At 36.1% G+C, this 15,013-nt stretch overlaps 1 protein-coding gene across 3 annotated transcripts; it reads left to right on the top strand.

Annotated features, from left to right (window-relative positions):
• The first annotated feature begins 291 nt into the window (after positions 1–291).
• On the top strand, positions 292–13,951 carry LOC121859129 (elongator complex protein 6-like). 3 transcript variants are annotated; one of them, XM_042355834.1, is made up of 2 exons: positions 292–516; positions 13,048–13,951. In XM_042355834.1, the coding sequence occupies exon 2, from the start codon at positions 13,049–13,051 to the stop codon at positions 13,850–13,852; it is 804 nt and encodes a 267-aa protein (XP_042211768.1). In that variant the 5' UTR covers positions 292–516; position 13,048; the 3' UTR covers positions 13,853–13,951. The 3 variants fall into 3 exon arrangements, with proteins under 3 accessions (XP_042211768.1, XP_042211769.1, XP_042211770.1); XM_042355835.1 differs by lacking the exon at positions 292–516 and adding an exon at positions 580–773; XM_042355836.1 differs by lacking the exon at positions 292–516 and adding an exon at positions 1,421–1,639.
• The last annotated feature ends 1,062 nt before the right edge of the window (positions 13,952–15,013 follow it).

Raw genomic sequence — 15,013 nt, 5'->3', positions numbered from 1 at the left:
CCTAGGCTATATAAGATCTCTGATAAATTACTACGCACCAGCCCTTTGCTTCTCCCACAGATTTCGTTATCATAGAACAATAATTATACTAATTTAATTTAGAGTTACCCAAAGATTAATGATAAAGCACGAAGACCATGGGAGGCTTAACTAAGATAAAACCATTATTGGCATTGCGAGCCTAGTAAACCATGTAACCATAGAAAAACTTTCAAATGCGTTCAAAGTTTATTCCGATTACTGAATCAGGTTTAAAAGCGCGACTATCCTGCCGAACACCTGGCATTATTTTGTTTACACGATCAGCTGGTTGGCGAATATATCAACCCAGCTGTGATCGTGTAAACAAAACAACGCTAAGTGTTCGGCAGGATAGTCGCGCTTTTAAACCTGATTCAGTAATCGGAATAAACTACGTCCAGTGCACATTTCTTGGAAGGGCAAATGCAAAAAAAAAACAGAATGGAAACGTGGGGTGAAAATTAATCGGCCACCATTTGATACTGTACATTCAAAGTTAGTGCATTTAAAGTCAACACTACGTTTTGAGAGTAGCACATGGCAAAATTATCGTTTCGCTCATCCACCTATTTAGAAGTTGAAATTACGGTTTTAGATGTTTTTTGAACGATTCTGATCTTCATTTCTACTGCAAATCACAAATTTTGTAGCTACCCTCCCCCTTAGTCAACGATAATGGGGGACCCCAGTGGGAGCCAGGGCTTTTGAGTGGAGGGGGAAATCACAGAAAGTAGTAATTTACGATAGAAAAGGTAAGAATCGTTCAAAACACACCAAAAACCAACATAAAAACATAATTTCAATCTAAACTAACCTAACCGGTAACAATCAGTCACAGCACTGCTTCTCAAATGCAACCTAATCAAACCTAACCTACCCTAACCTACTGTCTGGTGGTATCTTAAAATCTTAAAATTTGCTGGATGACTGAAACGATATTAATACCAAAATTTTAGTTTCAGTCATCCCTATATTTAGATATCCAAACATAGCAGACTCCTTATTTTCTTATGTTCTTATGTAACCTTACTTAAATTCCTAAGATTCCCTGGATGACCGAAACTAAAATATACCACTTATGAATATGTTTAATTGGGAAAATGCAAATTCTGGGAGGTAGAGGAAAATATATAACGCAAGGAAGTTAATGTTTTGGGTAATTATTTATGACTTCACAGACGCTGATTTTTCATGTGTTTTATTGTGTATGAAATATTCATCTATTAATTAATGACCTGTCTGGGAGACTACTAAGCTACACCATTTATGATAGTAGAAAACACAATAATTTCTGAGAACAGGACTACCACCAGAAGTTGTACAATTTCATTAAATTTTTCATTACAGTAAGTATTTTAAATTGGTGATATCCTTTTATTTTTATTAAAAGGATTTTTGTTTTTTGTTTTTAGTTTTTCTCTACAATCATAAATAACCTGTAATGGGCAGGGCATGGAGGATGAGGGAGATTTCAGGGTAAAACATGGTGAAAAACTGGGTAATTTATGTGGAAACCTGCAAACCAGGAGTTGATTGATTTTGTTAATTTTTTACACAGATGTACTTATTGCAGGAAGTATTTTGGTGATGTCTGAGAACAGCACTACCACCAGAAGAGGTTTGATTTCATTCATTTTTCCACTTGTTCTTCTTACAGTAGTTTAAAAGAGGCGGCATTTATTAGAACCTAATAAAACTTGACCTAACCAACCAAAGAAACTTACCTGACCTTATCTAGCTTCCTAGCTGGGGGGTGGAACCCTAACCATATTAAACAGAAAGTACATACTTTGATGTCTGGTACCAATGAAAGCAACTTTGTTGTAGTGGCATGGTGTAATTTTACGTTTTTGTGGATGTGGGAATATGCTCGCCTGAACAGGTTGGTTGTCAGCAAAAACATGATACGTGGTGATGCAACTCATTTGGGAGTATGTATGGTAAATAATTAATTTCCTAACATATAAAGAACATAGAGACATCATTTCAGTGTCATAGGATCAGTTTTTCACTGTGTTCTACCCTGCAATTTCCTTCATCATTCATGCCCTGCTCACTTCAGGTGATTTATGATGGTAGATAAAGAAAATTATAAAAAAAAATACATATAATTAAAATAAAAAGTTTTCGCTTATTTTAAAAAACTTACTACGTACTTGTATAATGTTAATAACATGTGGAAAAAATGAACGAAATTGAACAACTTCTAGTGGTAGCTTGTGTTCTCATACATTACCAAAAACTGATCAAATGACACCAAAATGATGTCTCAATGTGCTTTGTACTTGAAGATATTAATTATTTACCGTAAACATTCCTCCGAAAAATCTGCCGAGTCACCACGAGTTGTTGCCTGCCGTTTGCTTACAAACAAACTGCTCAATCTCAGTGTACTCTCACGTCCACAAAAAAATGTAAAATTACATAATGATGCTTCAATAAAGTTACTTTCATTGGCTCCAGATATCAAAATACAATAAGTACAGTATTTTCTGTTTAATATGCCGGGGGGTGGGGGTAAGGTAAGGTTAGGTAAGTTTCTTTGGTTGGTTAGGTCAGGTTCTATTTGGAAAAAATTTGCAAAGTCGGATAACTCCTTTTGGTCATAGTGCTGTTCTCAGACATTACCGAAAACACAATAGCTGCTAGGCAGATCAAGGAAAAATTACTAATTTTTTTTAGGATTAGTGGCAAGTGACCTACATGTGTTATATTGTATTTCACAAAAAAAGAAAGAAAAAATTACCTGATTTGATAAGAATTAATGATAATGGTGGAGCAGACACTTCGCACCAAAAGGACTTTATGATATTAAAAAAAAATTTCAGATGTTTGGATGATAGTATGTTAGAAAAAAAATGCACAGAACCTATTACTTTTTTTTTACGGGGAATAGCCCACCCGGGCACAGGTCATCGACCCACAACGGGACCTGGGGGGCGAAAAAATAAGAATAGAAAGAAATTAAAAATGGAAAAGGAAAAGGTTATATTAATCTACACCACGAATATGCTGGAAAACCAGCTTTTTAAAGTGAGACATTGTATGAGTATGGAAACACGGAAGAAGGCAGAGCATTCCATAGTTTGACTGTGTGAGGAAGAAGGATGTACAAAAACAGGTTATTCTAGTGTGACCGACATCCACAGAGAAATGGTGGGCACCACGGACAAGATGTGTGTTACAAGCCCACGGCCTCGCCGGCGGTACACAGGATGCCAAATCCACCGAAAATTGCCCGTTAAAGTACTTGTAAAAGAGAGAGAGTGAAGCAACGTTGCAGCGAAGAGAAAGGGAAGAAAGATTGTCAACTAAAGGAGGAGAGTTAATAATACGAAATGCCATTGATTCCACCCTATCTAACAGATGGACAGAAAAAGAGCCACCCCAAACAAACACGGACATATGACGAACGTGAAACACAAACAACCGCCAACCGCATATTCAGTAATTACATATAGAAATAACAGCATTAACATGCAATTTTTAATATTCTTTGCATCATGAAGTGTACGTATATTGTATGATAAAATGTCAGTTTATATTGATAATTAAACAAATTGAAACAGAGAAAGAGAGTGTCTGAAATATTTTACAGAACAAAAAAAGTAATTCAAATTACTACGTTTTCCTGGTCGGAAATACAGAAGAAACATGTAAAAAATACTGAATTTTCTAATGGCATGTACAAACTGGACAATTTTGTAATTAAGAAGATTTGTAACCAGGTGAGAAGGTTAGGTCACCTTACCCTCTGACCTGACTACCGACCGTTGCCGTGCTAATTAAAGATTAGTAGGGTCATTACCTAATACCTGACCATTGTGGACCTGGTCTAACCCTCCTCTGTATATATACACCTTGTTCTGTACTCCTCTTTAGTCTGTACTCACCCCTGAAGATGTGAATTACACGAAAGCGCTTGGGAACTTTGTGTTTTCTTCTTTCCTTGTGGTTATCAACATATACCTAGATCACGCGCACCTACAGTGATTTACTTGTGTATATATATATATATATATATATATATATATATATATATATATATATATATATATATATATATATATATATATATATATATATATATATATATATATATATATATATATATATATATATATATATATATATATATATATATATATATATATATATATATATATATATACAGTGACCCCTCGTTTAACGAACGCCTCGGTTAACGAAATTTCGGTTAACGAACTGCCTTCCATAAGGATCTTCAATTCGGTTAACGAACAAAATTCGGTTAATGAATTTCTTACGAACCGACCTCAACATGTTTTCGCTTGCACTGACCGGGCAACCAGCTTTAGTTTCAGTCCGCCAATACATTAATCGGGTTCTAGGGCTTAAATTCCTTACTATTTTAGTAAATATCAAGAAGTTTATACTATTCAATAATTTTAAAAGTTTAATATTCAATTTTTTAGTCATTTTAACAATTATTGAACATAATTGAAGGTAAAGTGACTAGTTTAATGCACGGCATTCAGCCTCTTAACACAGCAAACAGGCGTTAGTCTCTCTCTGTTTTCACTGGAGGTAACATCTTGCTTGAGACTCTCTTCAACTAAACACTTTTTTCTGTGTTTCCAAGCAAATTATTGGTCATTTTGAAATATATTTTACATATTGACAATATATAATGCAGTGCCGTGTTGATTTAAAGAAAATAATCTTGAAATACACCAAGAGAACTAAAATTTTATGGGTGAAATGGTGCCATGGGGTGACTTCTCTTCCACCCCAATGCCTTCTCTTCTTCCTTCTCCTCCACCCCCATTCTAATTCCCATCATCATCATCATCATCCAGGAGCCTTCTACATACACATCTCAAAGTAAGTGAACTTTTCTACCATTTTTGTTGAATTTAGGCAATTTTCGGTGAGCTGGAACCACTACCATAAACCCATTGAAACAATGGTTTCGGGTTATCAACAATCTTTGAGTTCGGTTAACGTATATATATATATATATATATATATATATATATATATATATATATATATATATATATATATATATATATATATATATTACCCCGCTTTACGCGGGTTTTTTTTACGTGTTTCCACGTTTACGCGGCATCCTGCCAGACCCGGAATGCTTACTTTACGCGGTGCATGTACTCTTTTATGCGGAGAGCGGCGCGGGCAGGGTACGCACAAGGTCGCTCAATCATCAAAACATTACCAAGTTCTTCACCCGCCACCCACCACAGCCGGCCCAAGTCAGTGATAGTGATAGTGAGGATATGGACTTATATGGACTTTGAGGGGTTTAACAAAGAGGCTCTGCAACCCTCTGTGGTGGATAGTGATACAGGTGAGGACCAATAATCTTCCCTCTGCCTCGGAACCAACCCCCCCATCCCCGTGTGCCCAGCCATCTTTTCTACTAATGCAAGTGTTAAAAAACCTAATATTATTGATATTTCTCTTAATTATATATATATTTAGTGGGTATAAATGGTTGTAAAATGGGAAACTTGGGGTTGGGTCTTGGGTGCCTGGAACCAATTAGAATAAATCCCATAGGTTCTGTACTTTCGTTATCGGCGGGGTCCCAATTAGGCGCTATAACCAAGGGATGACTGTACTGTACTGTATATACTTGTGACACTGGCCAGTTGCTTCTGGTGTTATGGTACAGGGGTACCAAGTGACAGCACTAGGATCCCGCTTCTTCTATCAAGGAATAAACAATTAAAATTTAAATTGAAAAAAAAAACATTCAAATGATGGGACCTAGCGAACCTAAATGGCCCTAGAGCGGGCACAGTCACGTATGCATCGCGTATTCTTATAGATTGTGCTGCCAGACGTACGTTATCTAGTGAATTTAGTCAATATTGTACTGTAACAATGGACCTAAGTGCAAACCTGTATTGAACATGTACTAAATGATTACGGTACTAAAATTGTTATGTCTATTGCAAATATAGCTTGTTTATACAGGTATTCAAATAAATTACTATCTTACAAGAATCCCTCCAATGTAAGTTATATTCACCCAGAGCTTAGTCACTCTTAAGTAATGATAAATAAACACGCAGGCAGGCCTTCAGCGCCAACTGTCAAATCTTATCTCAAATAAATAAACAAACAAACGCCAGACATTGTCACCTCACCTCCCGCTCCCGTCTTCCCACCCTCCTCGTGTTCCCAGACAAAAGATTGGTGATTTCTTTATGTTTATTTTATATAATATCTCAGACTAAAGTTAGGAGATTATAATTTGCATTGCTGGAATCCTTGCAAGACAGCCAATAATTTGAATATAAATGTCATATATTTTGCTCAAGAGATAAAAATTTTTGTACATTAGTGTACAGTACTGTAGTACATTTTATAAAAAAGTTTTTCAACTATTTTTGGGTAGATTTACATAAATTTCTTCATTTATTTTCATCCATTTACATGCACACACCATACTAAAAGAAACGTAAAAGAAATAAATGACCTTAGTGCAAAGCTGGAGTGCACATATACAAATTTGATTACGGTACTAAAATTGTTTTGTCTAGTGCAAATTAGAGCATGTTTATATTCAAATTAATCAGTATGTTACAAGAATCCCAGCAATGTTAATTATATTCACCCAGGTCATTTCACTGGCTTTTTATAAGAGAGAAGCTTAGTCACTTAAGAACTGATAAATATACACGTGTTAGACCTGGGCCTGTGCCAACTGTCAAACGTACTACCTCCCCTCCCCCCACGCCCCCTAGCACCCTCTCTCTCTCCCCATCTGCCCGGCGTTGCTGGAATCCTTGTAAAAGTGAATAATTTTAATATAAATGTCATGTATTTTGCACAAGAGATAAAAATTAATCACCTGTATCACATTACAGTAGTGATTTAAGAGTAAAAGTGTATATGTACGTATATTGTATTCCACATACACGTAAGTATAAATACAAAGTTTATGTGATGATCGGACAACGTCCATTTCGGTTAACGTCACGTTTCCAAGAACGTATCTAGGACGTTAAGCGGCTCATAACTGTATATTTATATTCCTCATCGATGAATTCCGGGCTGCAAATTCTCAAAGCACGTAAAAACATTGATGAAAATACTGACTGTTTGACTCTATTATGGTGGGTAGAATAATAATGAGGTAAGGATAGCAAGGGAGGCGAAGACAAACCCCAAAGGATTCTACCAAATGTATCAAACTAAAACACTAGAAAAGATTGGACCAATACGGTCAGATACCAGCGAGCTCACTGACAACGACGGAGAAATGAGCAATAATTTTAATAAATATTTTTCAACAGTTTTCACCACCGAAAATGTAAACATGATACCCGAGGCATCGACTCTATTCAGAGATAGTGAAGAAAACAAATTAAGCGAGATAGTAGTGACTAGTAGTGATGTTAGTAAGCAAGTAGACAAACTAAAGCCTAATAAGTCACCTGGTCCCGATGAGATATTTGCCAGAGTATTAAAGGAATGTAAGGAAGAGCTTAGTATGCCCTTAGCAAAGTTGTTTAACATGTCCTTAAAAACAGGTGTAGTACCAGAATCCTGGAGGATAGCGAATGTAATACCGATTTTCAAGAAGGGGGATAGATCACTATCCTCTAACTACCATCCAATCAGCCTAACATCAATAGTAGGCAAATTACTAGAATCAATCATTTCAAACTACAGTTGTACCCCACTTAACGCGGTCAATAGAACCCAGAGGGTCCCGTGTTAAGTGAAATCCCCGTTAAGTGAACAACAGAACATATGGGATTAATTCCAATAGAAACCAGCCCGACCCCCAAACTCCACTTTTTGAAGACACACAACTATGTTGTAGTAAAAATAACATCTAAATTTTATGATGGTACATGCACACAATTAATACTTAAGAGAAATAGAGAAATACAGTCGCCAAGTTAATGTCCATTCAAATAATGGACTCAACTCCCTCCCCCTCTTCTCACACTACACTGCTGGCTCTTCCCTCTCTGAGAAATTTTTGGGGGAAAACCACTAAATTTTAATAAATAATACCTCAAACTAAAGTTAGGATAATACAATTGACATTGCTGGATTCCTTGTAAGACCAGGAATATTTTGAATATAAATGTCATATATTTTGCACAAAAGATAACATAGTTACTAGAGAAAACATTTTATCTAAAATTTGTATGTCTAATGCAAAATATATGATGTTTATATTCAAAATGATCACCAAATTATAAGAATTCCAGCAATGTAAATTATATTCTGGCCGGGTAATTTGTATGAATTTTATGAGCTAAAACAAATATCTTCAGTTAATAAAAAAAAAAATATTCTTCAGGACACTATCTGTCAATCAAAGTACCCCACCTTGCCTCCCCCCCTCTTCCAACCGCGCGGTCAGTCCCAACCCTCCCCCCCACCCCCCACCAATCCTCCCTTCAAGAGAAGAGTGGGTGAAAAAAATAAATTTTAACATTTTGTATTAAATAATACCTCAGATTAAAGTTAGGATAATATAATTGACATTGCTGGATTCCTTGTAAGACCAGGAATATTTTGAATATAAATGTCATATATTTTGCACAAAAGATAACATATTTACTAGAGAAAACATTTTATCTAAAATTTGTATGTCTAATGCAAAATATATGATGTTTATATTCAAAATGATCATCAAATTATAAGAATTCCAGCAATGTAAATTATATTCTGACCGGGTAATTTGTATGAATTTTATGAGCTAAAACAAATATCTTCAGTTAATAAAAAAAAAAAAATATTCTTCACGGGGTAACAGATGGTCGGTCGGTCCCTCCCTCCACCCCACCCCACCAACCGTCCCAAGGAGATGTGTGGGAAAACCACTAAATTTTAATAAATAATACCTCAAACTAAAGTTAGGATAATATAATTGACATTGCTGGATTCCTTGTAAGACCAGGAATATTTTGAATATAAATGTCATATATTTTGCACAAAAGATAACATATTTACTAGAGAAAACATTTTATCTAAAATTTGTATGTCTAATGCAAAATATATGATGTTTATATTCAAAATGATCACCAAATTATAAGAATTCCAGCAATGCAAATTATATTCTGGCCGGGTAATTTGTATGAATTTTATGAGCTAAAATAGGCAGTCAGGCAGGGTGGCGGGTGGGGCAAATCTAAAAATAGCGTCTCGAGCTGGACACTCACCGCGTATATGTGGAAAAAATCCGTGTTAAGTGAAAGTTCAGCTCTGGCGAGGCACCGCGTATATGATAAAACGCGTTAAGTGAAACCGCGTTAGGCGGGATAATACTGTATTCGAAACCACCTGGAGAAGCACAAGTTGATCAATGATTCCCAACATGGCTTCACAAGCGGGCGTTCATGTCTAACTAATCTATGAACATTCTTTTCATCAGTTTTCGAATTGGTGGACGAGGGGCACAATTATGATGTGGTATATCTCGACTTTAGCAAAGCCTTCGACAGAGTCCCCCACGAAAGACTAATTAGAAAGGTAGAAGCACATGGCATCAGGTAATATCCTTAAATGGATTAGGGCGTGGTTACAGGACAGGAAACAGCGAGTGAGTATTAACGCACTAAAGTCCCATTGGAGCAACGTCACTAGTGGAGTTCCCTATGCTCAGTACTTGACCATTATTATTTATTATATATAAACTTAATATAGATATCGCATAGACAGCAACATAAGTAAATTTGCTGATGACACTAAAATAGGACGTGTTATTAAATCTGACGAGGACTCCGCAAAACTACAGGAAGATCTAAACAAATTTTTCGAATGGTCTGAAAAATGGCAGATGAAATTCAACGTGGACAAATGTAAAGTTCTCAGTATAGGAGATGTAAACAGGGAAACCAGATACCAGATGAACAACGATGCCATTGAGAAATCCGACTGCGAGAGAGATTTAGGAGTAATGATAAGTAGGAACCTTAAGCCAAGTAAACAATGTGTTTTTTCTCGTAACAAGGCTAATAAAGTACTTGGGTTCATACAAAGGAGTGTTAGTTACAAGACTAGCAAGGTCATCCTAAAACTGTATCTTGCACTTGTGAGACCACACCTGGATTACACAGTTCAGTTCTGGTCACCGTATTACAGAATGGATATAGAATCCTTGGAAAGAATTCAGAGGAGAATGACAAGACTAATCCCAGGCATTAGGAACCTTGAGTATAGAGACAAGTTAAGCATCTTAATTTGCACCCCCTCAAGAGACGTAGAGTGAGGGGCGACCTGATAGAGGTGTATAAATGGAAGTCAGGGCTAGACAAAGGGGACATTACAAAGGTACTCAAACTATCCAACCAGGAGCGAACTCGTAACAATGGTTTTAAATTGGACAAATTTAGAATTAGGCACGAAATAGGTAAACACTGGTTTGGAAACAGAGTAGTGGATGAATGGAACAAGTTACCAAATATCATCATTAACTCCAATACGCTGAATAGCTTCAAACATAGGTTGGATGCTTATATGAGCAATAGGGGTTGGGTGTAAACGGGACTGCCCAGTATGGGCCAATAGGCCCGCTGCAGTTTCCTCCATTCTTATGTTCTTATGTATGAACACACATTAGTAGGTTTCCTATAAATACTGAACTTAAAAGTGTTACCTATTCTGTGGATCAGACAGTCTAGGAAAGGCAATTTACAGTCATGCTCTAATTCCACAGTGAATTTGATCGAGGGGGCTAAGTTATTAAGTTGTGGCAGGAAAGCTTTTAGGTCCTCATTACATGGCCAGAGACATAATACATCATCAACATATCTAAACCAGATTGCTGAAGGTGGTAAACTATTACTTAATAGTTTCTTTTCAAAGAATTCCATATATAGGTTGCTTAATACAGGTGAGAGTGGATAACCCATTGCCATACTTAGGCCAGACAGGTCTATATACTAGATATTCATCAATACGGATGGCAAGATAAGCAATATCTGTCTCTTTAATCTTCGGTGCACAAATGAGTTCCACAATATTATGCAATAAAATGAACATTTGCCATACTGGGTCATCTGCATTCTTAACTTTGTCATTTATAATGAGAGGCAATAACCGTATTAAAGACCAGTTTTGTGCTGCTTGCGCACCTAATTTATCACTTGCTGCATTTACTTCACATGGTTTAGAGCTAGCATCTGTACCACTTTCAGGGAAATTTGTTTGTCTCTGGTTGAGTTCTTGATATGTCAACCATTTCTTTTCTTTAATTAGATTCTTCAACATCATGGCTACATCAGAAGTCCCCACTCCCTCAAAAATATCATGGCCAAGACAAGGTGGTAGACCACACTGACAAACATGATAATATTTTAGAGCATTGAAAGCAGAATCAAATTTCACACCAACACTATTTACAGCACCATCATCATTTAAGACATGTTTTACAGCCAAGTTTTACTTTTTAATTGTTCTCTTTGGACCTACACTAATAGGGTTACGTCGAAAATCGCTTAAAGTGATTGTACGGTATCGGCAAAAGTGTTGAACTGTACTGAAATTTTCAGAGAAGCCACCAATCCCATGAGAACCTAAGTTGTCTCTGGTGATACAGTAAATTGTACCCTTTACAGTTTCATTACCAATTTTAATACCATTTATTTCTAGATCTTTTAAATCCTCAATCACCTTAGAAAATATTTTATCATGACCAAAATACTTTAAATCATTTTCTTTACAAAGTAGAACCAATAGGGTGTTATCAACAACAGAATGCAAATGGGGTCTAAAATTGCCAAGAGTCATATATACAGCAAGAATCTTATGTTTTTTTTCTACTAGAGCCAATTGGATTGCAAACCTCTTACATTTATCCATCTTCTGCTTTAGAGTAAGCACAACTCGTTTGCGCTTAGTTGTAGCTCCTGTCTTATGCGTGCTGGATGGATGAGGCAATGATAGCGGTTACACTGACAGACATTCAAGTAAGCGGAGCTGTAATGGCGGTGCCCAGTGTGTTTGGCTAACGTGGAGGATGCACACATTGCCTCTAGTGGCTAGAAATGGAACCACGGGTGAAGTGGCGCCAAATTCAAACGATTTTCTGATTTTTTAAATGTGATTAGACATTACTTACTGGAAACTGACCCAGCCAAAAAAATGTCGGTTGCTTGAGTTACAGATGTGTCTGTATCCTAGCCTAATTCTGGCCACGACTACATCACATTGTCTGGTTCTGTCCTTATGCTGGCCATACCGGTACCTCTTGTCACAAAATTTGTCGTATTTATTAATGCTACAGCTGCCTGGTCTCTGCATTTCTCACTTCTAGATCAGAGTTCATGATTCTGACTTGAATGTTTTTAAGTACAGCATTGAACAGGCCAAGGTCAACATTTTCTTTCTTACATGCCTCATTGGCCAGTCTATCAGCAAGGTCATGATACCCGATTCCAACATGGGACGAGATCCACACAAATTCGATACGAAAGTTGTTCTCATTGACAGTTATCACATTCCTTTTAATATCACATACAACTTTAGACGTAGAGCCTGACGGGCTGTTCATCGATTTCAAAGCACTTTGAGAATATCACCCCACCTCCATTTCCTTTAAGGTAGTCTGTGGCTACAGTAGATTCCAGTTAGTTCAGTTTGTGTTGTGCTGGCCCAGTTGTTTAGCCTTTGTGGGGGTAAAAGTGACCGCGACACCCTCCCTCCCAAACAGAGGTGTGTGTGTGTTACTCTCACTCTTCTTACATACTCTGGTTTTCACAATAAAATGGGAAGTAATGGAACTGATTTATATGCCCAAATGCTAATCTTAACATCGAGGGTCAGTACTGAATGCTTGAAAATAACTTTTGAGGTTAATCTTTATATCTTGTTATTTGACCAAGTTGCATAAAACCTAATGACTAAGTTGGACCTTCCACAACTACAGTACTGTACTGTTGATTGAACTATGAAATTAAATACTTTATTAGAATTTCCTTAATACCCAGATGTTTAATAACCAACATTTGATCATAATAATCAATATAATATTAAATTTTATTTAATCCTCAGGATGTTCGAGTCTGTCAAGAGTGCATTAGGGGGCAGTGGTGTAGCTGTTGAAGATGGCGGTCTCATCTTGATATCTGAAACCGCTACTACCTCGGCAAGTGGACTACTGACTCACTTTCTGGCCTCTGGTGTAACAAATAGCCATCCAGTATGCTTTTTAACAATGCAGCACACATGGGGACATTATTGTAACATTGGCAGTAAATTAGGATTCAATTTAAAGCAACATTCAGATCAGAGCACCATTAAAGTGATTGAGGGATTGAAATTACTCAATGAGGTCCTTGATGGTGGCATTGAAGACATTGAAGATCACCCTTTTGCTTTTATTTTGAAAACCTGTGAAGATCCCCTCAGAAACTTGTATAAACTCATCAAACAAACTGTTCAGCCTTGGAGAGATGATTGCAAATATTTTTTGATAATTATAGAAAACATTACATCTTTATTGAATCTGGGTATACAGACAAAGGATATTGCTATTTTTAGTCATTACTGCAAGAACCTCATCCACATTGGGCCTAATAATGCATCGGATTCTCTCATAGTTGTCACAAGAGATGATGAAAAAGATGAAGATGCAAGTTCTCTTACAAAAATTATATCTCACTCGGCAGTGATGCACATGTCCTTACGAGGACTGAGTTCAGGACTATCACGTGAGGTTCACGGTGATCTGAAAATAACAGTATTTAATGGTCTCGGTCCTCATCAGTGTTTGCCAGTTGTTCACTACTTTCAATTTAAATTGGAGGACAAGAATATGAAGTTATTTGCCCCTGGAACCTCTGCAAATGTTTTGTGAAAAGATTACTTGTAATGATGGCATGTAATAGTTGTAGCATACGGAAAACTTTTAATTCTGAAGGTAGAGTATGTGGACATTAAACAGTCAATTATGATATTATTTATTTTTCTTACACAGCCTTGGCAACTTAAATTATTAGATATAGCTATTTGGTAATGTTTAGGAAAGTATCAAGTCTTCCCTTAGGACCCTACAATCTTCACAAACTATATCCGGGAATGTCAGGAACAGAGAAAATAATGTCTTATATTTATTGTTATAGCATGGTATTCAGAATATTGAACATACATGAAATAATTTAACTTGTGTAAGAACCAAAATTGTTACCCATCCACTCTACACAATGAAGGCAGTGCCACAGATTTTGGCCTACACTTTCCTACATTGCAAGAATAAGCAGGCACACCCACAAGTACAACTGACCTTGTTTAATGCAGTCATTTTTAGTTGTGTAAAAAGCCTTAATACAGTAGTTGATGTGACTATTTTTGCTTGTTTTATTTTCTCTTTCAAACAATTAGAACCCCTTTGGGCAATTTTCTAATCTTAATCATAGTGTATTACAGAATGTAAACTATGTTCATTATTCTGAATATTCACCAACATCTTCAGTGACTGGTTCCTAATTACAAAAAAATCAAATTATATTTTGCATTTAGCAAACTGTACAATGAAACAATGTTGCATTAAAAAACTGCACCAATGGATTTTTAACACTAGTTTACAAAGTTGACAATTCTCTGAATTCTACAAAGAAGGCACTTTTCCTACTGCAACTATTTCAATGTTTAACAATGCTATTACTTCTTGGTGACAATGGCTGAGGACTACCTTGATTATTAAACAAACACTGTATAACAGAATATTTAATGAATCAAGTGATATAAAGAATATGAACACCTGAACAGCATAAAAAAATATTGCACCAATATTCTCAATATTCATAACCAAAACAAAATTTATCCATTCACAAAATATTTAGACCTACAGGTATCAGTATGTTAAAAGTTTACCCATTCACAATGATACCCACAACTTGCAATAAAAGTCATTAATGGTCAAAGATTTTTTTTTTTGCATTTTCTTTCCAATAAATTAATAAATAAAAATGCTATTTAAATTAATGTAAAATTGACCCTCTAATGATTTACAAATAAG

The sequence above is a fragment of the Homarus americanus genome, unplaced genomic scaffold, assembly GCF_018991925.1.
Source record: "Homarus americanus isolate GMGI-L3 unplaced genomic scaffold, GMGI_Hamer_2.0 scaffold50924, whole genome shotgun sequence".
NCBI classification, from domain to species: Eukaryota; Metazoa; Arthropoda; class Malacostraca; order Decapoda; family Nephropidae; genus Homarus; species Homarus americanus.
Note: the sequence above shows the minus strand (reverse complement) of the source record. Positions and strands in the feature narration are given on the sequence as shown.

Coding starts and splice junctions, on each gene's coding strand:
- LOC121859129 (XM_042355834.1), top strand. CDS start 13,049: ATGTTCGAGTCTGTCAAGAGTGCATTAGGGGGCAGTGGTGTAGCTGTT.